At 43.3% G+C, this 17,275-nt stretch overlaps 1 protein-coding gene across 1 annotated transcript; it reads left to right on the top strand.

Annotated features, from left to right (window-relative positions):
- Positions 1-426: 426 nt before the first annotated feature.
- Positions 427-16,643, top strand: fam131c (family with sequence similarity 131 member C). The gene is made up of 6 exons (XM_088997078.1): positions 427-3,836; positions 5,344-5,399; positions 10,087-10,171; positions 10,926-11,156; positions 11,301-11,390; positions 14,613-16,643. The coding sequence occupies exons 1-6, from the start codon at positions 3,806-3,808 to the stop codon at positions 14,876-14,878; spliced, it is 759 nt and encodes a 252-aa protein (XP_088853204.1). The 5' UTR covers positions 427-3,805; the 3' UTR covers positions 14,879-16,643.
- The last annotated feature ends 632 nt before the right edge of the window (positions 16,644-17,275 follow it).

Below are 17,275 nucleotides of genomic sequence, written 5' to 3'. Positions count from 1 at the left end.
GAGAGTGGCTGCCTTTCCAGCAGTCATATTATTTGTTATTTAGTTTTTTTTTTGTTCTTTTGACTTCAAGACGGCGCCGCGAGAGTGGCTGCCTTTCCAGCAGTCATATTATTTGTTATTTAGTTTTTTTTTTGTTCTTTTGACTTCAAGACGGCGCCGCGAGAGTGGCTGCCTTTCCAGCAGCTCATGTATTTTTTTTCTACTTTCATTCCTTTCATCACTTTGCTGCTGTGAAATGTAAATTTCTCCACTGTGAGACGAATAAAGGCATATCCAATCCAATCCAAGTATTACTAATCCTATATTGCCTGAGCAGGCTATTGTATGAACGATCCAAATTGAACCTCACCCCACCAAACCGGTTTAATGAAGGATTTAGTTGTTTTATGAAAATCGCTTCTTTTACTCCCCTTTCAAACCATCTGTGTTCTTTCGCTAATATTTTAACCTCATTGTATGCCAAGGTAACATTTTCATAAATTTAACGTTCGTAAAACGAAAAGTTCGTAAGCCAAGGGGTTTGTAAACCGAGGTATCGCTGTAAGATTGAAGGATCACCTTGGAGATGGGCTGCGACACAGATGAATGTGACATCTTTAAAGTCATAACATGGACATGGTAGGGGTGTGCCTGTGAGCTGAATGGATACCTGCTTGGACATCAGCAGCATACAAAGTGTTGGAGATCCAGCTCAGTAACAAAAAAACATCGTTTTAACTCATTCACTGCCATAATTGTCTTTCCGCGTGCTACTTTTATAAGTTAGCTACTTTTATAAGTTAGCAGTTTTCGCTTATGTGTGCTTAAAGGACTTTGAAGTTCTGTTTGTGATGCAATATAGGGGGAAAGAGATGTTCATTTAGACATATATCCTGTGACTGGAAGATAAAGCATCTTCAAGGACTTGGAAGTTCTGTTTGTTATGGAATGTAGGGAAAGAGATGCCCATTTCACTGTAAGATCAGAGCATTGTCATCAAACGGTAAGTATAGTTTTTGCTTCTTTCAATGTTGCTGTGCCGATGACCATTTTGTGTTTGGGAGTCTTTTACTGAGCGAGTTGCTCGTTCTGTACCCACAAAGGGACATAAGTCTTCTTGTGCCGGTCCCAAGCCCGGATAAATACAGAGGGTTGTGTCAGGAAGGGCATCCGACGTAAAAGCTTGGCCAAAAAAAAAAAACATGCGGATCAAACCTCTAAAGATGGAGGACACTGATTTGCTGTGGCGACCCCTTGAAGGGAAAAGCTGAAAGGAAAAGAAGAAGATTGTCGTCAAATGAGTGGTTGCTAGCTTTTAGGTGCATATTGGATATTGGATATGCCTTTATTAGTCTCACAGTGGAGAAATTTACATTTCACAGCAGCAAAGTGATGATATGTACTGCTGATTGAGGCCCACTAGTATTATCCCTGCGATGTTGATAGTCTTTTTTGAGAATTTCTTTAGTCTCCCCAATGTACTGCTCGTTACAATTTTCATTCTTACAATGTATTGAATAAACTACATTACGTTGTTTTTCATTTGGCAGCCTATCTTTTGGATGCACTAATTTTTGCCTTAAGGTGTTTATCGGTTTGAAATAAGTAGGAATTTTGTGTTGCCAAAGGACTCTTTGTAGTTTTTCAGAAACTACAAAACGTCAAACGACACCTTCAAAGAAGTACAGATGACGGCTGAAGAAACATTTACTTATAAAATGTAAAAGGAAGAGCGAGATGGGAAAAATAGAAATATAATGAATACAGGTGAGACAACAAACACTCATGAGCCATTTGTCAAATTTCTTTAGGACAACAGGACTGGAAAAAGAAACCGAACATGGAAGTTATTTTATTTAATTACTTTTCCCTGATGTGTTATAAATGAATTTTTACTCATTAACCTGTAGTAGTTTTAATTCCAGAGCAATGTATGTCAGATATACACTAATATCATTTGCACAAAGTATTTTTGCATTCACAAATTCTCAACTATGTATTAGTTATCCTGAATGAGTGCCTTTTAAAACATGCTTGAGTCTGGAAGGACTTGAAAAAGCAAAAGCGCGGCGTTCCAGTTATTTTGAGAATTTTCTATGTATAAGCATTAAAAGACACAAGAAATCACTTACGCAATTGCATTCAGAGCTCTCTGCAACCTTGGGAAAGCAGGCCGATAAAGGGATTGCAGGGGGTTTTGTCCTGGCCAGTGACTCAAGATAAATCCTGCAGAATGATTTCCCTTGACAAAGTCTCACAGTGTGTGACAAAATCTCAGTGTCGCCATATTTTTTTTAATAAGTGACAACAATGCTTTTTTTGGGGGAAGCACAGAATGAAGTTGTCCAACTTCCCTAAGACAGCGTTCAGTTTCTCTGCCTTAAACATTACTTTTCATGTCTTGTGGCAGGATGTGTGCATTGTCTTTTTCCGGCGGTAGATGCTTAATCCGTGCTTTTGATGTGTGATGCGAAACAATACTTTCCTATTTTCATCAACATCACAGTCATGGTTATGAGCTCACTTTACATATGTCTATGTAAGATTGGATGCCATAAGGTGGGGAGCAGCTTGGTTACTATGGGAACAGTGTTCTCATCTAATACTTAGAGGCAAGAGTGTTGTTGGCAAGAGTGCACCCTAAAAGACCCACAAGTGTGTTGTGTACCCATGTAACAAGTCTACAAACATTCCTTTTTTAACTTGATATCTAAAATCCGCCACTGCTCACACACGCGCTAGATCAGTGATTCCCTACCCCTGTACACATTATCCTGCTGCAAGAGGTCTTCAGATGTTTTGTGTATAGCTTATCTTCCACTTTCCTTTAAATGGTCAGAAAATGATTATTGATTTACAACTGATTTATTGGTTCATCTGTCGATGCCAGTCACATTTAGTGACAAGCAACACAATGAAATGCTCATGACTGGATAGCAGAAAAGTACATCATTAAGGTGTCAGAATACTACCTTTGCATTCAAATAAACTCACTATGCAAACCACCACCTGCACCCTCCATTCCGGCAGTGGCCAGTAGCCCCTTCAATCTAGATGTCCACACAACTTTTGGTAGATTACCTCATCAAGTTTCTCCCTCAAACTTTCATTCAGATATCACCATGTAAAAAGTAGACAATGGATGCTCTGCATGATTGCTGTTTTAGCCTGTAATGACCCTTTGAATCATCAGACGCTGTGGTGCAATGTAATGTGTTTTGGAAATATTTAACGACACCACCTTGTACTGTTATTTGCATGTATTTTGCTTTTGTGCTAAACTGCTGTTTGCAGCCAGGTCAGCATTGCAAATGGGAATCGGTTCTAAATTACTATACCGGGAAAAATAAATTATTATTGAAAAACAAAAGCTCTATTGGTAGTTTTTCTTTGGTGGGATGTACTCAAAGTACCCATTAAAAACAAGCCCAGTTTGCAAACAAGTTTGCTCTGATTATGATTCACACACACACCCATATGCCCAATATACACAGTACGGTAAATACATTTTAATCCTATTTAAATCATTCCACTAAAAAGAAAACATCCTAGTTTCTGATGTCATTCCAACCAGTTCATTATATTCCCAGAATGGACCCCCCCTCCACGTTTGTCAGAACAGGAGAAGACTAAAGATAGAGGGGAGGGGGTTTGAGGGAGACGTCAGCAAACATGCATTCATACTTTCTCCCCATTTTCTGCTCTCTCTCTCATATGCTCTCACTCCTTCTCTATCCTTCTTCCTCTCTGTGAGCCAGCTGCCCTCTCTCGTCATCTTCAAGCCACCATGGGCATCAGATAACCGCTTCCAGGCTTTCCACACATCATGGGTTGCTGCCTCTGTAAAAGTCAAAAAGGTCAGTGTTGACGCGTGCGCGCGTGCCTGTGTGTGTGTGTGTGTGAAAGCAAGTCTGAAAGTTGCTCTGATCATTTCATGCTCGCAAGAATGACTGACACTGCTGACAAGTCAAGGGCAGAAATGTAACGTCAGACCATAAAAAATAACAAACAAATAAAAATACCACCATGACCTGAATCCATTCAGTAAATGATAAGGGCAAAGCACACATTAACTAACCTCCCCACAATAATAAAAACAGATTTTTACCAGCTTTTACTGCATGAACCTGCGAGTTGCTGTGCTTTATTTTAGCATCAGGACAGTTCTAAATTCCGTTTGGGTAAAGCCATTGAATGTGTCTCTCTTTATCTGCCTTCTATGAGGCGATGCTTACATGCAAATGTTCACTCGGGGCCTTCCTACTTGGAAGAACTCAAATATCAACGAGACGGTGAAGTGATTTGACATTATTACGAAGAATGAGATTGAACTCTTATAATCCATGCAATATTTCATGTCTGAATATGTGATGCACTCTCAACATAACAGGAGGTTGGCAAATACACAGCTACATCATGTGTGTGTGTGTGTGTGTGTGTGTGTGTGTGTGTGTGTGTGTGTGTGTGTGTGTGTGTGTGTGCGTGTGTGTGTGTGTGTGTGTATGTGTGTATGCCTGTGTCTTTGTGTGTATGTTGGCTCTACAATCATGATACCATCATGATAGCTTTTCTTGTCTTGTGAGTGTGTACTTATGTCTTTGTTTGCTCCAGTGTGTGTGTGTGTGTGTGTGTGTGTGTGTGTGTGTGTGTGTGTGTGAGAAAGAGCAAGAGACTGAGTGAGAAAGAGAGCGAGAAAGAGAGACACACAGACAAAGAGAGAGATATAGAGAGAGACAGAGAGAGCGAGAGAGACACAGACAGAGAGACGGAGGGAGAAACAGAGAGATACAGACAGAGAGAGAGAGAGAAAGAGAGAGAGACATCGATAGAGAGAGTTTTTCCCTGCTTTGGTCAATGAAGTAAATGAAAGGGTATCACTTAGCCTCCTGAAGCTGTTGCGTTGCCATAGCAACAGTAAATTGCCATGACGCTACATCTCAGGGGAAACCCCAAGTGTGTGTGTGTGTGTGTGTGTGTGTGTGTGTGTGTGTGTGTGTGTGTGTGTGTGTGTGTGTGTGTGTGTGTGTGTGTGTGTGTGTGCGTGTGTGTGTGCGTGTGCATGTGTGTGTGTCCACTGACCTTTTTAAGGATGTTAATTTTCATTTCCTTTTGTCAGTCATTGAGTCTCACTAACAAAATGAAGTTGTCTTGAGAATTCAGTCGAAGGATGTTTGGAAAATTGCCTCACTTAACCTTTGCCTAGGATAATAAACAAGAAAATAATAGTTGGGAACTCCCTGAACTCTGTCGAGAAACATGCATAAGGACACGGACTTGCTGATTTCCCTACTGTGGGACTATTAAAGGATTTCTGATTCTGACAGCAGCAACACCGGCACGTGTGTGTTTGTACTTTAACCACAGATCTCCACTATCCCCTAACTGTGCTACACGAGCGACATCCCCCAACTTCAGCCATGGTGAGTCAACCCCAACTCAAAGATCAGCGTCAAAATACATGTGTGTTACATTATTCAAGGTGGACATGGATTATGAACAATCCAAATTGCAATCAATGTTCGCACACAAGACTTCTACTGGGAAAAATGTCAGGGAAAGCCTACTAGAACAGTTTAGAGCACAGGTGTCAAAGTCAAGGCCCGCGGGCCAAATCCGTCCCGCCACATCATTTTTTTCGGCCCGCGAAAGCAAATAAAACTTGTTAAATTCCATGATGATTGCTAAAATCTGAGCAAAAATTTCATATTTTTGGATGTCAACCACAATAAAAGTCATTATTCTTGACTTCAGATTTGAAAACGACTTATTCATTAATTTGCTGTGTGCTCTATATGTAATATTTGAAGGGATTTAAACATTCTAATGGGTTCCCCAAATTCATAACGGCCCTCGGGAGGAAACCATAACTACAATGTGGCCCGCGGCAAAAAATGACTTTGACACCCCTGGTTTAGAGTAATGTGGTGTGTTACACATTAAAAGGTACATGCTGACTTCTGAACATGAATTTGAAAATCCATCCATTTTTTGTATCTACTTCATCCTCAAAAGTGTTGCGGGGGGTGCTGAGGCTTCTCCCAGCTGTCTTTGGGCAGTAGGCGCAGGACACCCTAAACTGGCTGCCAGCCATAAAATCGCAGGAATTTGAAAATAACGGGTGGATTATGACATCCCAAAGGGTCTGTACACTAGTGTTAGCACATTATCGCAGTTGTTTGTTTTTATTTTAAATATTGTTTGTTTTTTTTTCATTTCGTAACTTCGGCAAAGGTTATGAAATTACTTTTTTCTTCTTTCTTTACTTTTTTCATCTTGCAAGAGTGGCATTTAAATAGGGGTGTAAAGACTTTAAAATTGTAATCCTGTTCTTATTATTTTGAACATAACAGTGGCTCATTGAAAATCTGAGAACTGTCTGTGCAGCGTTATGTGCTTGACTTTCAAATGAAATGTCATGACTGATCCACTTTTCAAAAAAATGAAAAGAAGTGGATGAAAAAACTTGTTTTAATTAACAAAATTAAAGGATTAATGCAACATGTGCTTTTCAAAGCGCTACCCTTTTTACATTTCCAAAAAAACAACAGTAATAGCTTCAGTGACCGGATTCGTTTTTAAAAAAATGACAAGCACATATTAGTTCTTCAAATGTCATCTTTTTATGGTAGTGTAACCATTTTGGTTATAGTTCTTATATATATATATATATAGTTCTTGATTGAACAGTTTTTACATAGTGCTTTAGCCTATTCAGCGTGCAGTAGTAGAGTACATTTATGTACATTGTTTTGGTAAACATGGCAGGAAGCAGATGCAAAAACAGATATGTGCTCCCATCGACACATAGCTGCATGTAGATGATGCTCCGGAATGATTGGGAGTAGCCTAATATTCAGGAAAGCAGGGGTTACGGTGCAATTTGGGATTTGTGCTGGGATAAACACACATTAGAAAAATTGTCAGGTGTGTGGGCATCTGTAAAGGAGATCATTTTCTCACATGATCTGCTGTAGGAAATCTCATAATTGTCCCTACCGTCATGCACCGTAGAGCCACTTCCAGATCCTGGTTCTTGCACTCCGTCTGGCCGTTGGATTGAGGGTGGTAGCCAGACGCTACCTCCGCGTCGGGTGTCCACCTAAATGGAACCTTGGTGTAAGTGAGATTGGTTAGGGGGAGTGCCTTCTGACTATAACCGCGGATGAACTGGTGGTAGAAGTTGGCAAACCCCAAAAGTCGCTGGAGTTGTTTGCGCGTCTCGGGGGTTGGCCACTCTACCACCGCTTTGTCTTGGCGGGATCGGCCCGAAGCTGCCCCTGCTCCACAACGAACCTCAATAAAGACAGAGAGCGGACGTGGAGCTCGCACTTCTCTGCCTTCACGTAGAGCCGGTTTTGCAGAGGCCGCGCCAGGACCCGTTGGACATGCTGCCGGTGTTCTGCGGATTTAGAGAAGATCAGGATACCGTCCAAATACACAAAGACAAATACGTTGAGGAAGTCCCTGAGCACATCATTGATGAGACTTGAAAAACGGCGGGAGCGTTGGTGAGTCTGAACAGCATCACCAGGTATTCAAAAATTTTGAATGCAGTCTTCCACTCGTCCCCCTCTCTGATGCGACCCAGATGGTATGCGCTACGCAGATCCAGCTTGGTGAATATGGTGGCCGATTTTAGGGGCGCGAAGGCCGAATCCATGAGGGGGAGAGGGTATTTGTTGCGGATGGTGATGTCGTTCAGACCCCGGTAATCAACACACGGACGCAGGGAATTATCTTTCTTTTCAATAGAGAAGAACCCCGCGCCGAGCGGAGAACGCGAAGGTCGGATGAGTCCCGCCGCGAGGGAAGAGTCAATGTATGTGCGCAGGGCTTCTTGTTCCGGGTGTGAAACGTGGTAAAGTCGGGAGTCCAGTAGTGGAGCCCCTGGCTGCAGTTCTTTGGTGCAGTCATACGGTCGGTGGGGTGGCAGGGATTGTTGTCTTTGTTGGCGTTGTCTTGCTTTGCCTCCCGCAGATCGTGATAACAACGCGGCACGCCCTCGAGACAGATCTCTTTGGGCGAGCCGCCACGGGAGGGGTCTCGCCCAGCCGTAGCCGCCCAGAGAGTTAGCGTAGCAGTAGGGCTCCAACCCTGTATGGTAGGGCCCTCTCACGATATGGAAGGGTCATGGGTGCTGAGCCAGGGGAGGCCCAGCACGAGTGGCACGTTGCGGGAGGGCATGAGCAAAAACCAGCGGTGTTCGACATGGTTGCCCAACAGCCGGAGTTTGAGTGGTGCGGTGATTCGTGTGACTCTGGCTAAAAGTCGGCCGTCAAGGTCGAGAATCTCCTTGGGGATTTTAAGTTCCTCGATACCGCAACCCAATGCCACTGCCAGTTGGGGGTCGATAAAGCACACGTCCACCCCCGAATCCATTAACGCCCGTATAGCTTGGGAGTTGGACGGGCCAATTAATTTGCCGTCCAACTCCAACCGCGTGACGGGCGCCGTCCTCGACGCCTCTGACGGCTGCCTCGGTCGCCGTTTAGACGGTGACTTACAGGTGCTTGAGGTCTTTGGCGGGGGCCCTTGAGTGCGACGACCCCCAGGGTTGGCACGATCGCTCCCGCTCACCATCTGCATCGGCTCTGGGGACCCCTCCTGGCGTCGCGCCTGCTCGTTGCCGCCGGGTGTGGTCGTCCGCTGCTTGCTTCCGAGTTCGCTGGACCGCTGGGTGCCGCTGGGTGCTGCCCGGAGGTGATGGTCCAGGCAGATGACTACATCGATAATCTCGCTGAGGGTGGTGCCAGCGTCGCGGGTAGTCAACTTGTCCTTGAGTGCGACGCTCAGTCCGCAACGAAACACTCCTCTCAGCGCCCGATCGTTGCAGCCACTCCGGGCAGCCAGGATGCGGAAGGCGATGGAATACTCCTTGTACGCAGTCAGGAGTCCCTCAGCCTCGCACTATGTGACCGGGTGGTGGAACATTTGGCGAAGCTCGGCCACAAAGTCCGGGTAGGAAAAGGATAGTTCGGGCTGGGACTCCCGGATGGCCAACACCCAGGACTCGGCCTGGCTCGTGAGCAGGCTGGTAATGAAAGCCACCTTAGCCTCATCGCTAACACAGGCGGAGGGTTGTTGCTCAAAAACTAACAAGCACTGCATCAGGAATTGAGCACAGCGCCCGGGTTCGCCTGCGTAGCATGAGGGGTGCGGTAGAGAAAGCTCGCGACTACTCACAGGGGGGAGGAAGGGGCCGTCAGGGTAGCGAGGCATGTCTCAACCTCCTGTAGGCGTTGAGCCAGCGAGGACACGGTGTGGCGGATCTCTGCGACCGCTTGCGCCAGCAGGCTCGAACGCTCCGCCTGACGGGCTAAGGCGGATATGAACTTGTCTCCATCGGCGAGATCCATAGTTGATCGGTGTATTATGTCACGTCTGCTCGAGGACTGGCGACAGAACTCGGCGTACGAAAAAAAAGGAAGGGTTTGGATCCGAAATACACGATGGAGACAGTATAGTTCAATAAAGATTTACTGAGACACGCAGGGCAAAAACAGAAGGTAAGGCAACCGAACACATGAGCGGGACCAACCTGCGTACTGCTGGGTGACAGGGTAACGAAAGAAAGAATACACCGGCGAGGACCGAGCGGGAACGGGTGGCTTTTATAGCCAGAAGGCACAATCAAAGGGATTGGAATCAGGTGAGTGAGCCCGGAGAGCAGGGAGGGGAGGGGCGCGCACCTGACGCCAAGTAGGATGTGACAATAATGCTCCAACTGCATTTTGCTATCATGCCTCTTTGATGTGTAGTATGTTGAACAAATTGTTGGGCATTGGAGCTGAAGTAATTTCATCATGTACAAAAATATTTGTTGATTATAGAGGAGCATGCATGGTTCTGCTCCTCTTCCACTATCCACAAGCTGCTGTATCCAGAAATAACCACACCCAAGTATATGGGGAACATACAATACAAGCTCCAATCGAGATACGAAACTTTGCAACTTGCCATCAGCTATTTTGACTGTGAGTTGAGAAAACAACTCAGAATCAGAGATTTCCAATTGGCATATGGAATTCACAGCAAATGTAGCACGCTGAACTGTGCCTGCCACCCCACCACCCAATGTGGTAATAAAGATGTGATATTCCCATACAGGATGATCAGGCTCCATCAAATGGTCAAGCACCAGATAAAAGCAACCACTATGGCATTGGCGAACTGGCCACTTCCTCTCTTCTAGGTGAGACCCCACGCACAGTCATGGTGACAACAACCTGAGCTTCAACCACAAATCCAGTGTGAAATGATATTTGAAACCATGGGAGCCTGGTAATGTTATTTGCCTTCTCTGTGCTTTTTTTCTCTGCACACACATCACTACCCTCATATTCATAGACAAGTGGACAAATAAACATTGACAAGTATGATGTGTTGCTCTACTTGTCTCAGCTCAGCTGCATACCTCTTTTCATCACCGTGCACTTTTTCCTCATTGAAAGGTCCATTCTTACTGCCAAATTAGAAAGGCCAGAAAAAAACCATTTTGTTTAATATCCCGCCTCGGGTTTCTCTGTGAATAGCAAACTTGCAGATGACCATTATGAATACATGTTTAATCAAAGATGTTCTTCAAATAAAGCAGGAAATAACTTGTGTTGAATAATGTGTTGAATAGTATGTAAATTGCAGGAAACAGGCAGAAAGCGACGTGGGCCATTCACTGTATTCGATAAAGAGGGGCAATGAACAAATGACCGTACAAAATGATGACAGACGCTTAATTATGATGTTTTAACTTCAATTAAATCATGAGCGATCATCTACAACTTTTTTTATTGTAGTTTTTTCAATGAAGATGTGCAAGCAGTCTTATTTCCTCTTTCAGGGCATTACCCCACCTTAATGGGATTTCCTTTCCATATTATCTTGATCCTTCCTCTGCTTGCACATCTTTATTTCATTTATTTCATCAATATGTATCCCGCTCTATTTAGGTCTGGTGGCCACGATAAAGGAGCATATCACCAAGCCCACGGCTATGGCTCAAGGACGAGTGGCTCACCTGATTGAGTGGAAGGGCTGGGGAGGTGGCGGCGAGACCGGAGCGGGAGTCTGCGGTAGGAGAGGAGGCTGGGCTCGAGGAGACGGAAGCTGGGGCCCTGAGGAAGATCAACAATTTTACTCGCAAATGACAGATGAGATCAAGGAGGCTCGCTTTGCTGCCGGTGAGTCAGAAGAAGGAATTCAATAAAGAAGGGTGAAAAAGGAATCCCTGTGGACGTTGTTGTTGTTCTCAGGCGAGCACAATCAATTTCACTCTCAGGGACAATGACTCATGTAGGGAAAAAAGGAAACATGTTTGTGTGCAGGAGTAGCAGAGCAGTTTGCCTTGGCTGAAGCCGGCATGAGTTTTTGGTCCTTGAACGACTGCTTTGAGCAACCTTCGACCAGTCAGCAAGGTCGGTGGTCATTGGCATGTGGTGCCGGCATTTCTTCTTTTGTGATGACGATATAATTCCACTCAACAGTCCCCCGAGAAGTTCCTTTAAGCTCCATTTCCCAAAAGTCAATAAATTTTGTGCTCTACAGCAGTGGTCCTCAACCTTTTTTGCGCCACGGACCGGTTTAATGTCAGACAATATTTCCACGGAACGGCGGATAAATACAACAAAATAAAATGATACGACAGGCATGGAGACGGTTGATTTCTCTTTCTTTTAAATATCAGAATCAGAATCAGCTTTATTGCCAAGTATGTAGAACACACAAGGAATTTGTTTCCGGTAGAACACGCTGCACTAGTATCGTTGTAAAAAAAAACTGCTAAGTGGCAATATAATAATAAACGTGAATCCATTGTTTATCTTTATACAACTTTATTACCAGAGTCCTGGTAACATCGCGCCATCTCTGCCCCTGAACGCTCTATAGCAGGGGTCGGGAACCTTTTTGACTAAGAGAGCCAAAAAAGTAAAATATTTAGAAATGTTTTTCAGCGAGAGCCACACGCACGCGCGCGCGCACATACAAACGCTCGCGTGCGCGCGCGCGCGCACACGCGCGGCCACTTTTCAACAAAATATCAGAATGTATTATTTAAAATAACTTTGTGATAGTACTCACCGTTAACATGGATGGTTTTCCGTTCCTCGTGTTTGGTAAAAATCCAGGAAAACGATCGGAATGAAATTCAATTTGCCGGTCCAGAGGCGAAGTTACTGCTAGCTAGCCTGCACACGGCTCATATAAGCTTCCACACTTGCTATCTGCAATCTACTTCTCGCAGAAGTATGTTGATGCTAATGTTAACACCGGGCTTGTTAAAATGTCACTGACATTCGACTGTTTCATCGATGGTATTGTTTCATTGCAAATTAGAATCAGAACATTTTCTCTCCTCTCATGCTCCGTTGCATTCACGCTGAAGTGCACAAGTTGGGCTCATTTAAAGGGGCGTTTACCTGTTTCAACATGACGGCCACTATCATCCAATCAACATGGCGCTTTCGGGCATTCTCGGTCAGTGTCATCCAATCAAAATTGCGCTTTCCGCCAACTGCAGCCCCAACGGGAAATGAACGGCGAAAAAAACGACAATATGTATTATAATATGTAATATTTATCGGCGAGCCATATGCAATCATCAAAAGAGCCATATATGGCTCGCGAGCCATAGGTTCCCGACCCCTGTGCTGGGGGAATGAAGGCTCGGGCTCAGTCTCTTCCAAAAACCCCGCCAATGTTTGAAACATGTCAATTACACTGCTATTCATGCGCCGTCCGCACAAATCAAGTTTGGCTTTAAATGCAGCTAATTTATCAGCCAACTTGAAGACAGTTGTCATTTTCCCCTGAAGTGACAGATTGAGTTCATTGAGCAGGTTGAATATGTCTCACAAGTAAGCGAGCTTTGCGACCCATTCCTCGTCACGGAAATGCGCTGCAAGCGGTGACTTTTCATTTTTCAAAATAAAATATTTCGGACTCAGATAATAAATAAAACGGAAATGATGTAAAATATTTATTCTTTCTGCGCGTCTCGGTACCAAATGACCCACAGACCGGTACCGGTCCGCGGCCCGGGGGTTGCGGACCTCTGCTCTGACAGAGTCAAGAAAGACAATACAAGAGCTTTTATAACATGACATTGGTAACCCTTATATAGAATAACATGTAGTCCCGGTTATATCGATACTATTTCTATGCACGCACGGAGAAAATTACATGCAAACAGGGTCGGATATATCGATAGTCCCAGTTATATCGATATTTTTCGGACTCCCTTGAATATCGATATAACGAGACTTTACTGTATATTAAAAATAATTTACGCTCCATTTCTCTCACCCTGTCAGTCCTTGCATCCAAAGGGTGATTGATGTGCTTATTCTTCCACCCATGATGGTAAAAGACAAGGAACTTCCACACAAGAACCATTCAAAAATGTCTTGCAATGATCAAGAGCTCCTTGATGTACAATAAAGTTGTACTTCACTTCTCTTCAAAATAGCACTGCAGAACGTCACACTGCATGGGATGTCTCAGTCAGATATGTACTACTACTCCACTAGAGCAGGGGTCGGGAACCTTTTTGACTAAGAGAGCCATAAAAGTAAAATATTTAGAAATGTTTTTCAGCGAGAGCCACACGCACGCGCGCGCGCACATACAAACGCTCGCGTGCGCACACGCGCGGCCACTTTTCAACAAAATATCAGAATGTATTATTTAAAATAACTTTGTGATAGTACTCACTGTTAACATGAATGGTTTTCCGTTCCTCGTGATTGGTAAAAATCCAGGCAAACGATCGGAATGAAATTCAACTTGCCGGTCAGGAGGCGAAGTTACTGCTAGCGAGCCTGCACACGGCTCATAAGCTTCCACACTTGCTATCTGCAATATACTTCTCGCAGAAGTATGTCGATGTTAACGTTAACATGGGGCTTGTTAAAATGTCACTGACGTTCGACTGGCATCGATGGTATTGTTTCATTGCAAATTAGAATCAGAACATTTTCTCTCCTCAGTGTCATCCAATCAAAATGGCGCTTTCCGCCAACTGCAGCTCCAACGGGAAGTGAACGGCGAAAAAAGCGAGAATATATATTTAGTTTTATTGGAGAGCCATATGCAATCATTAAAAGAGCCATATATAGCTCGCGAGCCATAGGTTCCCGACCCTTGGTTTAGAGCAACAGTTTGATCGCCATATTTGATAAAACAGGGCCCACAGGACTGATTGTAAAGGCGTCCAGGTAGATTTCCGACCCTGGTAACAAATGATGGCTAAAATGTGATTGGTTAAATGCTTAAATATGAAAACACACATCTGCAAACAAGGCAATAGGGGAAAAGTAATGAAAGGAAGCTGAAAGACAATTTGGAATTATTTAATAAGAATTCATGGACAAAATATAATTAAAATCAGTCCGTGATTTAGATATTTTTAGGGCAGCAAAGAAGTCCTTGACGATCCGACTGGTCAAAACATTATGGGCCTTATTTCTGTGCTGAGTGCAAGTCGAGTGCAAAGTGCTGGCAAACTGTGTATGGGTGCTGTTTTCTTTCTTTTGCCATTTTCATATACATATACATGCATTTGTGCCGTTATGGGAGTGAGCAGAGTTGCAAAGTTGAGTTGATTTTTTTTGACTCTCGCTCTTCCCATTCCTTGTCAGGGATGCCGCAAAGCCACCTTTTGTCTTGTTTCCTGCTCGATGATGCAAGCGCCAGCGTCTCGCAGTACCTGCACAGCATCCACGCAGATACGCATGGCGGGAGCAAGCTCAGCGGCCTGGTCATCCCCAAACCTCCATCCACGGCCTCCGTTAAACTTCAGAAGAATTCTACCAGCGAGGATAAATGCAGTGCAGTCACCACAGAGGTTGCTGTGCGACACATAGACAGCAGCTCGCTGTCTGAGGATGATGTGTTTTATAATTGAATACCCTCACATATCAACGGCAGGGGTGCCTTCAGATACGATCTCTATGTGGCTATAGTGAACTCAACTAAGGTAACAATAACAAGCAGTTTGGCAGGGACCAAAATAAGAGGCTTCAAATTGTGAGTGCAAATGCCAGTTGAGGTTGACAGTCAAATTAAATCTATCAATTGTGTCTTAAAACAACCGGGTAAAACAAAGGTCTGCTTTGTTTAATACCCTTTTCCAGCAGGTGAGTTACTAGCAAGACAACCAAGTCAAAATGATGTACCCACTACAAAAATGCAAACTGTACAATGTATGTTCAACTGCATTGTGAAGTCTTGATAGGTACAATGTACTTGGGTGTACCTTGCCGAACCAAATGAGATAAAAATTGCACAATACACATACAAATTAAATATTAACATTGTGTATAATTACCTGCGTCTATTATTTTTAAAATCTCAGAATAATCAGCTGCTTCTACAAATGCCTTGTTTTACCATTGCTACGTCTTGGAAAGACTTATTGTTATTGACAATGATGTGACTGGCACAGAATAATGAGTGAAAAATGACCACTGTTCAGACAAGTGAGATTTTACTTCCACATTTCTCTTTCTCAATTGGCCTTTCTGCAAAATGTCGTGTCATATTGTCAATGAATACTTCAAAACTGGCACTCCACATTTTCTTTCTTTGATATTGCGATGGTAGGCCGACAGATGAAGCACATTTCGAAATTGACAAAGCCCACCCCCCATACTGTATCAAGTATTATTGTTTTTTTTTACATTCTGTCTTTTTTTTGAGTCAGTCCAGCTCCCTCATTCATTTTAATAACCATAAGCTTTAGCAAGGTCTTAACATCTGAGGTAATTCGCTGATTAGCGCATAAGTGTTGTTGCACTTACTGTATGGTCAAAATTCATTTGTCACCTGACTGGTTGCCCTGAACATCAATCAAGTGACAGGATGGATAATAGCCGAACTTTTTTTTACTGTCAGCCTGCGATCAACCCGGTAGATCATGTTTGACGTAATGAGCACATCTAGTTTCAAACTCGCAAAGTTCAAAGTCCTTTGATGGGCTCAGCAGCCACCAACCATCATTTAAGTCATTGATATTTGTATGCAAATTGTGTTGCAACACAATAAAATAGACAATTTTATATGCTTATATTATTTATCCTCGGCAAATAATCACTTCATATGGCTGGCAGCTTATCGAAGAGCTGATACTGATGCCATAAACAGTTACTCATACCATATGTTTGTATTACGCTGCAGGTGCCCGATGTGCGTAAACCAGAAAGAACAGCACAATGTCCACCAAACTGTAGTAAAACAATGTGGCAAAACTACATTTGATTTCTTGATGTTTTATTTAATCGCATCATTACTTTAAGTGTCATATATTGAAAAGCACAATGATCTGAACATGTAGGTTGATTTTATCAGGAGAGATGATTAATGGCATTTCTATTCAATTTCGTGGGAAAAGATGAATTGTAATATAAGCATTTTGCATTCAGAGTGTGTCCAATTCAACTCGTATCTCAAGGCATCCTTATCCTGTATCTGGGTTTGACCAAGGAAAGACTCGTTTAACACCAGCACTCAATGAAAATGACTTCATAGAATTGCCCACATGGAAAACATTTGTGAATGTACTGTATAGTTGCTTCGCTATACTTTTCTTTTCTATTCATTGTACATTAGGTATATTTTATTGTATGTTGTACATAGCCATTGAAAAGTACTGTATTGTGTACTGATCTTGATACAAAACTTGACTAAATTATAGTAAAAACAGTGTCTGAAACTCATGACAAAAAGTTAGCGGACAACAGGGCAGATAACTGAAAAGTTGCCTGCCCCATTTTTCACAACTTGAAGCACAATGAGACAACTAATCACAATACACAAAGTATTGAAGGAAATAAATACATTTAGTTAGCCATTCTTTAACATTGTATGGTGAACATTAAAATAGTGAGTTAATCAGTATCAATGGTGCTTTGTTTTCAGTGGATAGGTGAAGGAACAGATGTGGAATGGTTGCATGTTTGAAGTTGTGGTTGTTTAGATACCAGGCGGTTAAAGGGTCGGCTGGTCTGCAGTAAAGGAAGTAATAAATTTACTTAGCCATGTTAGGCACTGCGTAGGATAAGCGGTAAAACAATTGAGTTATTCAGCATTGATAGTGCTTTGCTTTCAACAGGAGGATGTGCAGGCGGGCATGGACGGTTTGCATGTTTGTGGAGTTGTGTCTGTTCAGGAACCAGGATGTCAAGGGGTCAGCTGGTCCTCATCACCCAAGGAAAGATAAAAGAGTAACTCGAGACGTCTCCACGCTGATTCGTATCACCAAAAGGAGAGGAAAAGTTACGACCTGACCAAGGCTGAAGGAAGG

Source organism: Hippocampus bargibanti, linkage group LG01, assembly GCF_051943395.1.
Source record: "Hippocampus bargibanti isolate YZ-2025 linkage group LG01, ASM5194339v1, whole genome shotgun sequence".
Taxonomy (NCBI): domain Eukaryota; kingdom Metazoa; phylum Chordata; class Actinopteri; order Syngnathiformes; family Syngnathidae; genus Hippocampus; species Hippocampus bargibanti.
This window is presented reverse-complemented; position numbering and strand designations above follow the sequence as displayed.

Excerpts from the sequence above, each read along its gene's own strand:
- fam131c (XM_088997078.1), top strand. The coding sequence starts at position 3,806 with ATGGGTTGCTGCCTCTGTAAAAGTCAAAAAG. Across the intron at positions 5,400-10,086 it reads ATCCCCCAACTTCAGCCATG|GATGATCAGGCTCCATCAAA; the intron begins GTGAGTCAACCC and ends ATTCCCATACAG. Across the intron at positions 10,172-10,925 it reads GGCCACTTCCTCTCTTCTAG|GTCTGGTGGCCACGATAAAG; the intron begins GTGAGACCCCAC and ends CGCTCTATTTAG.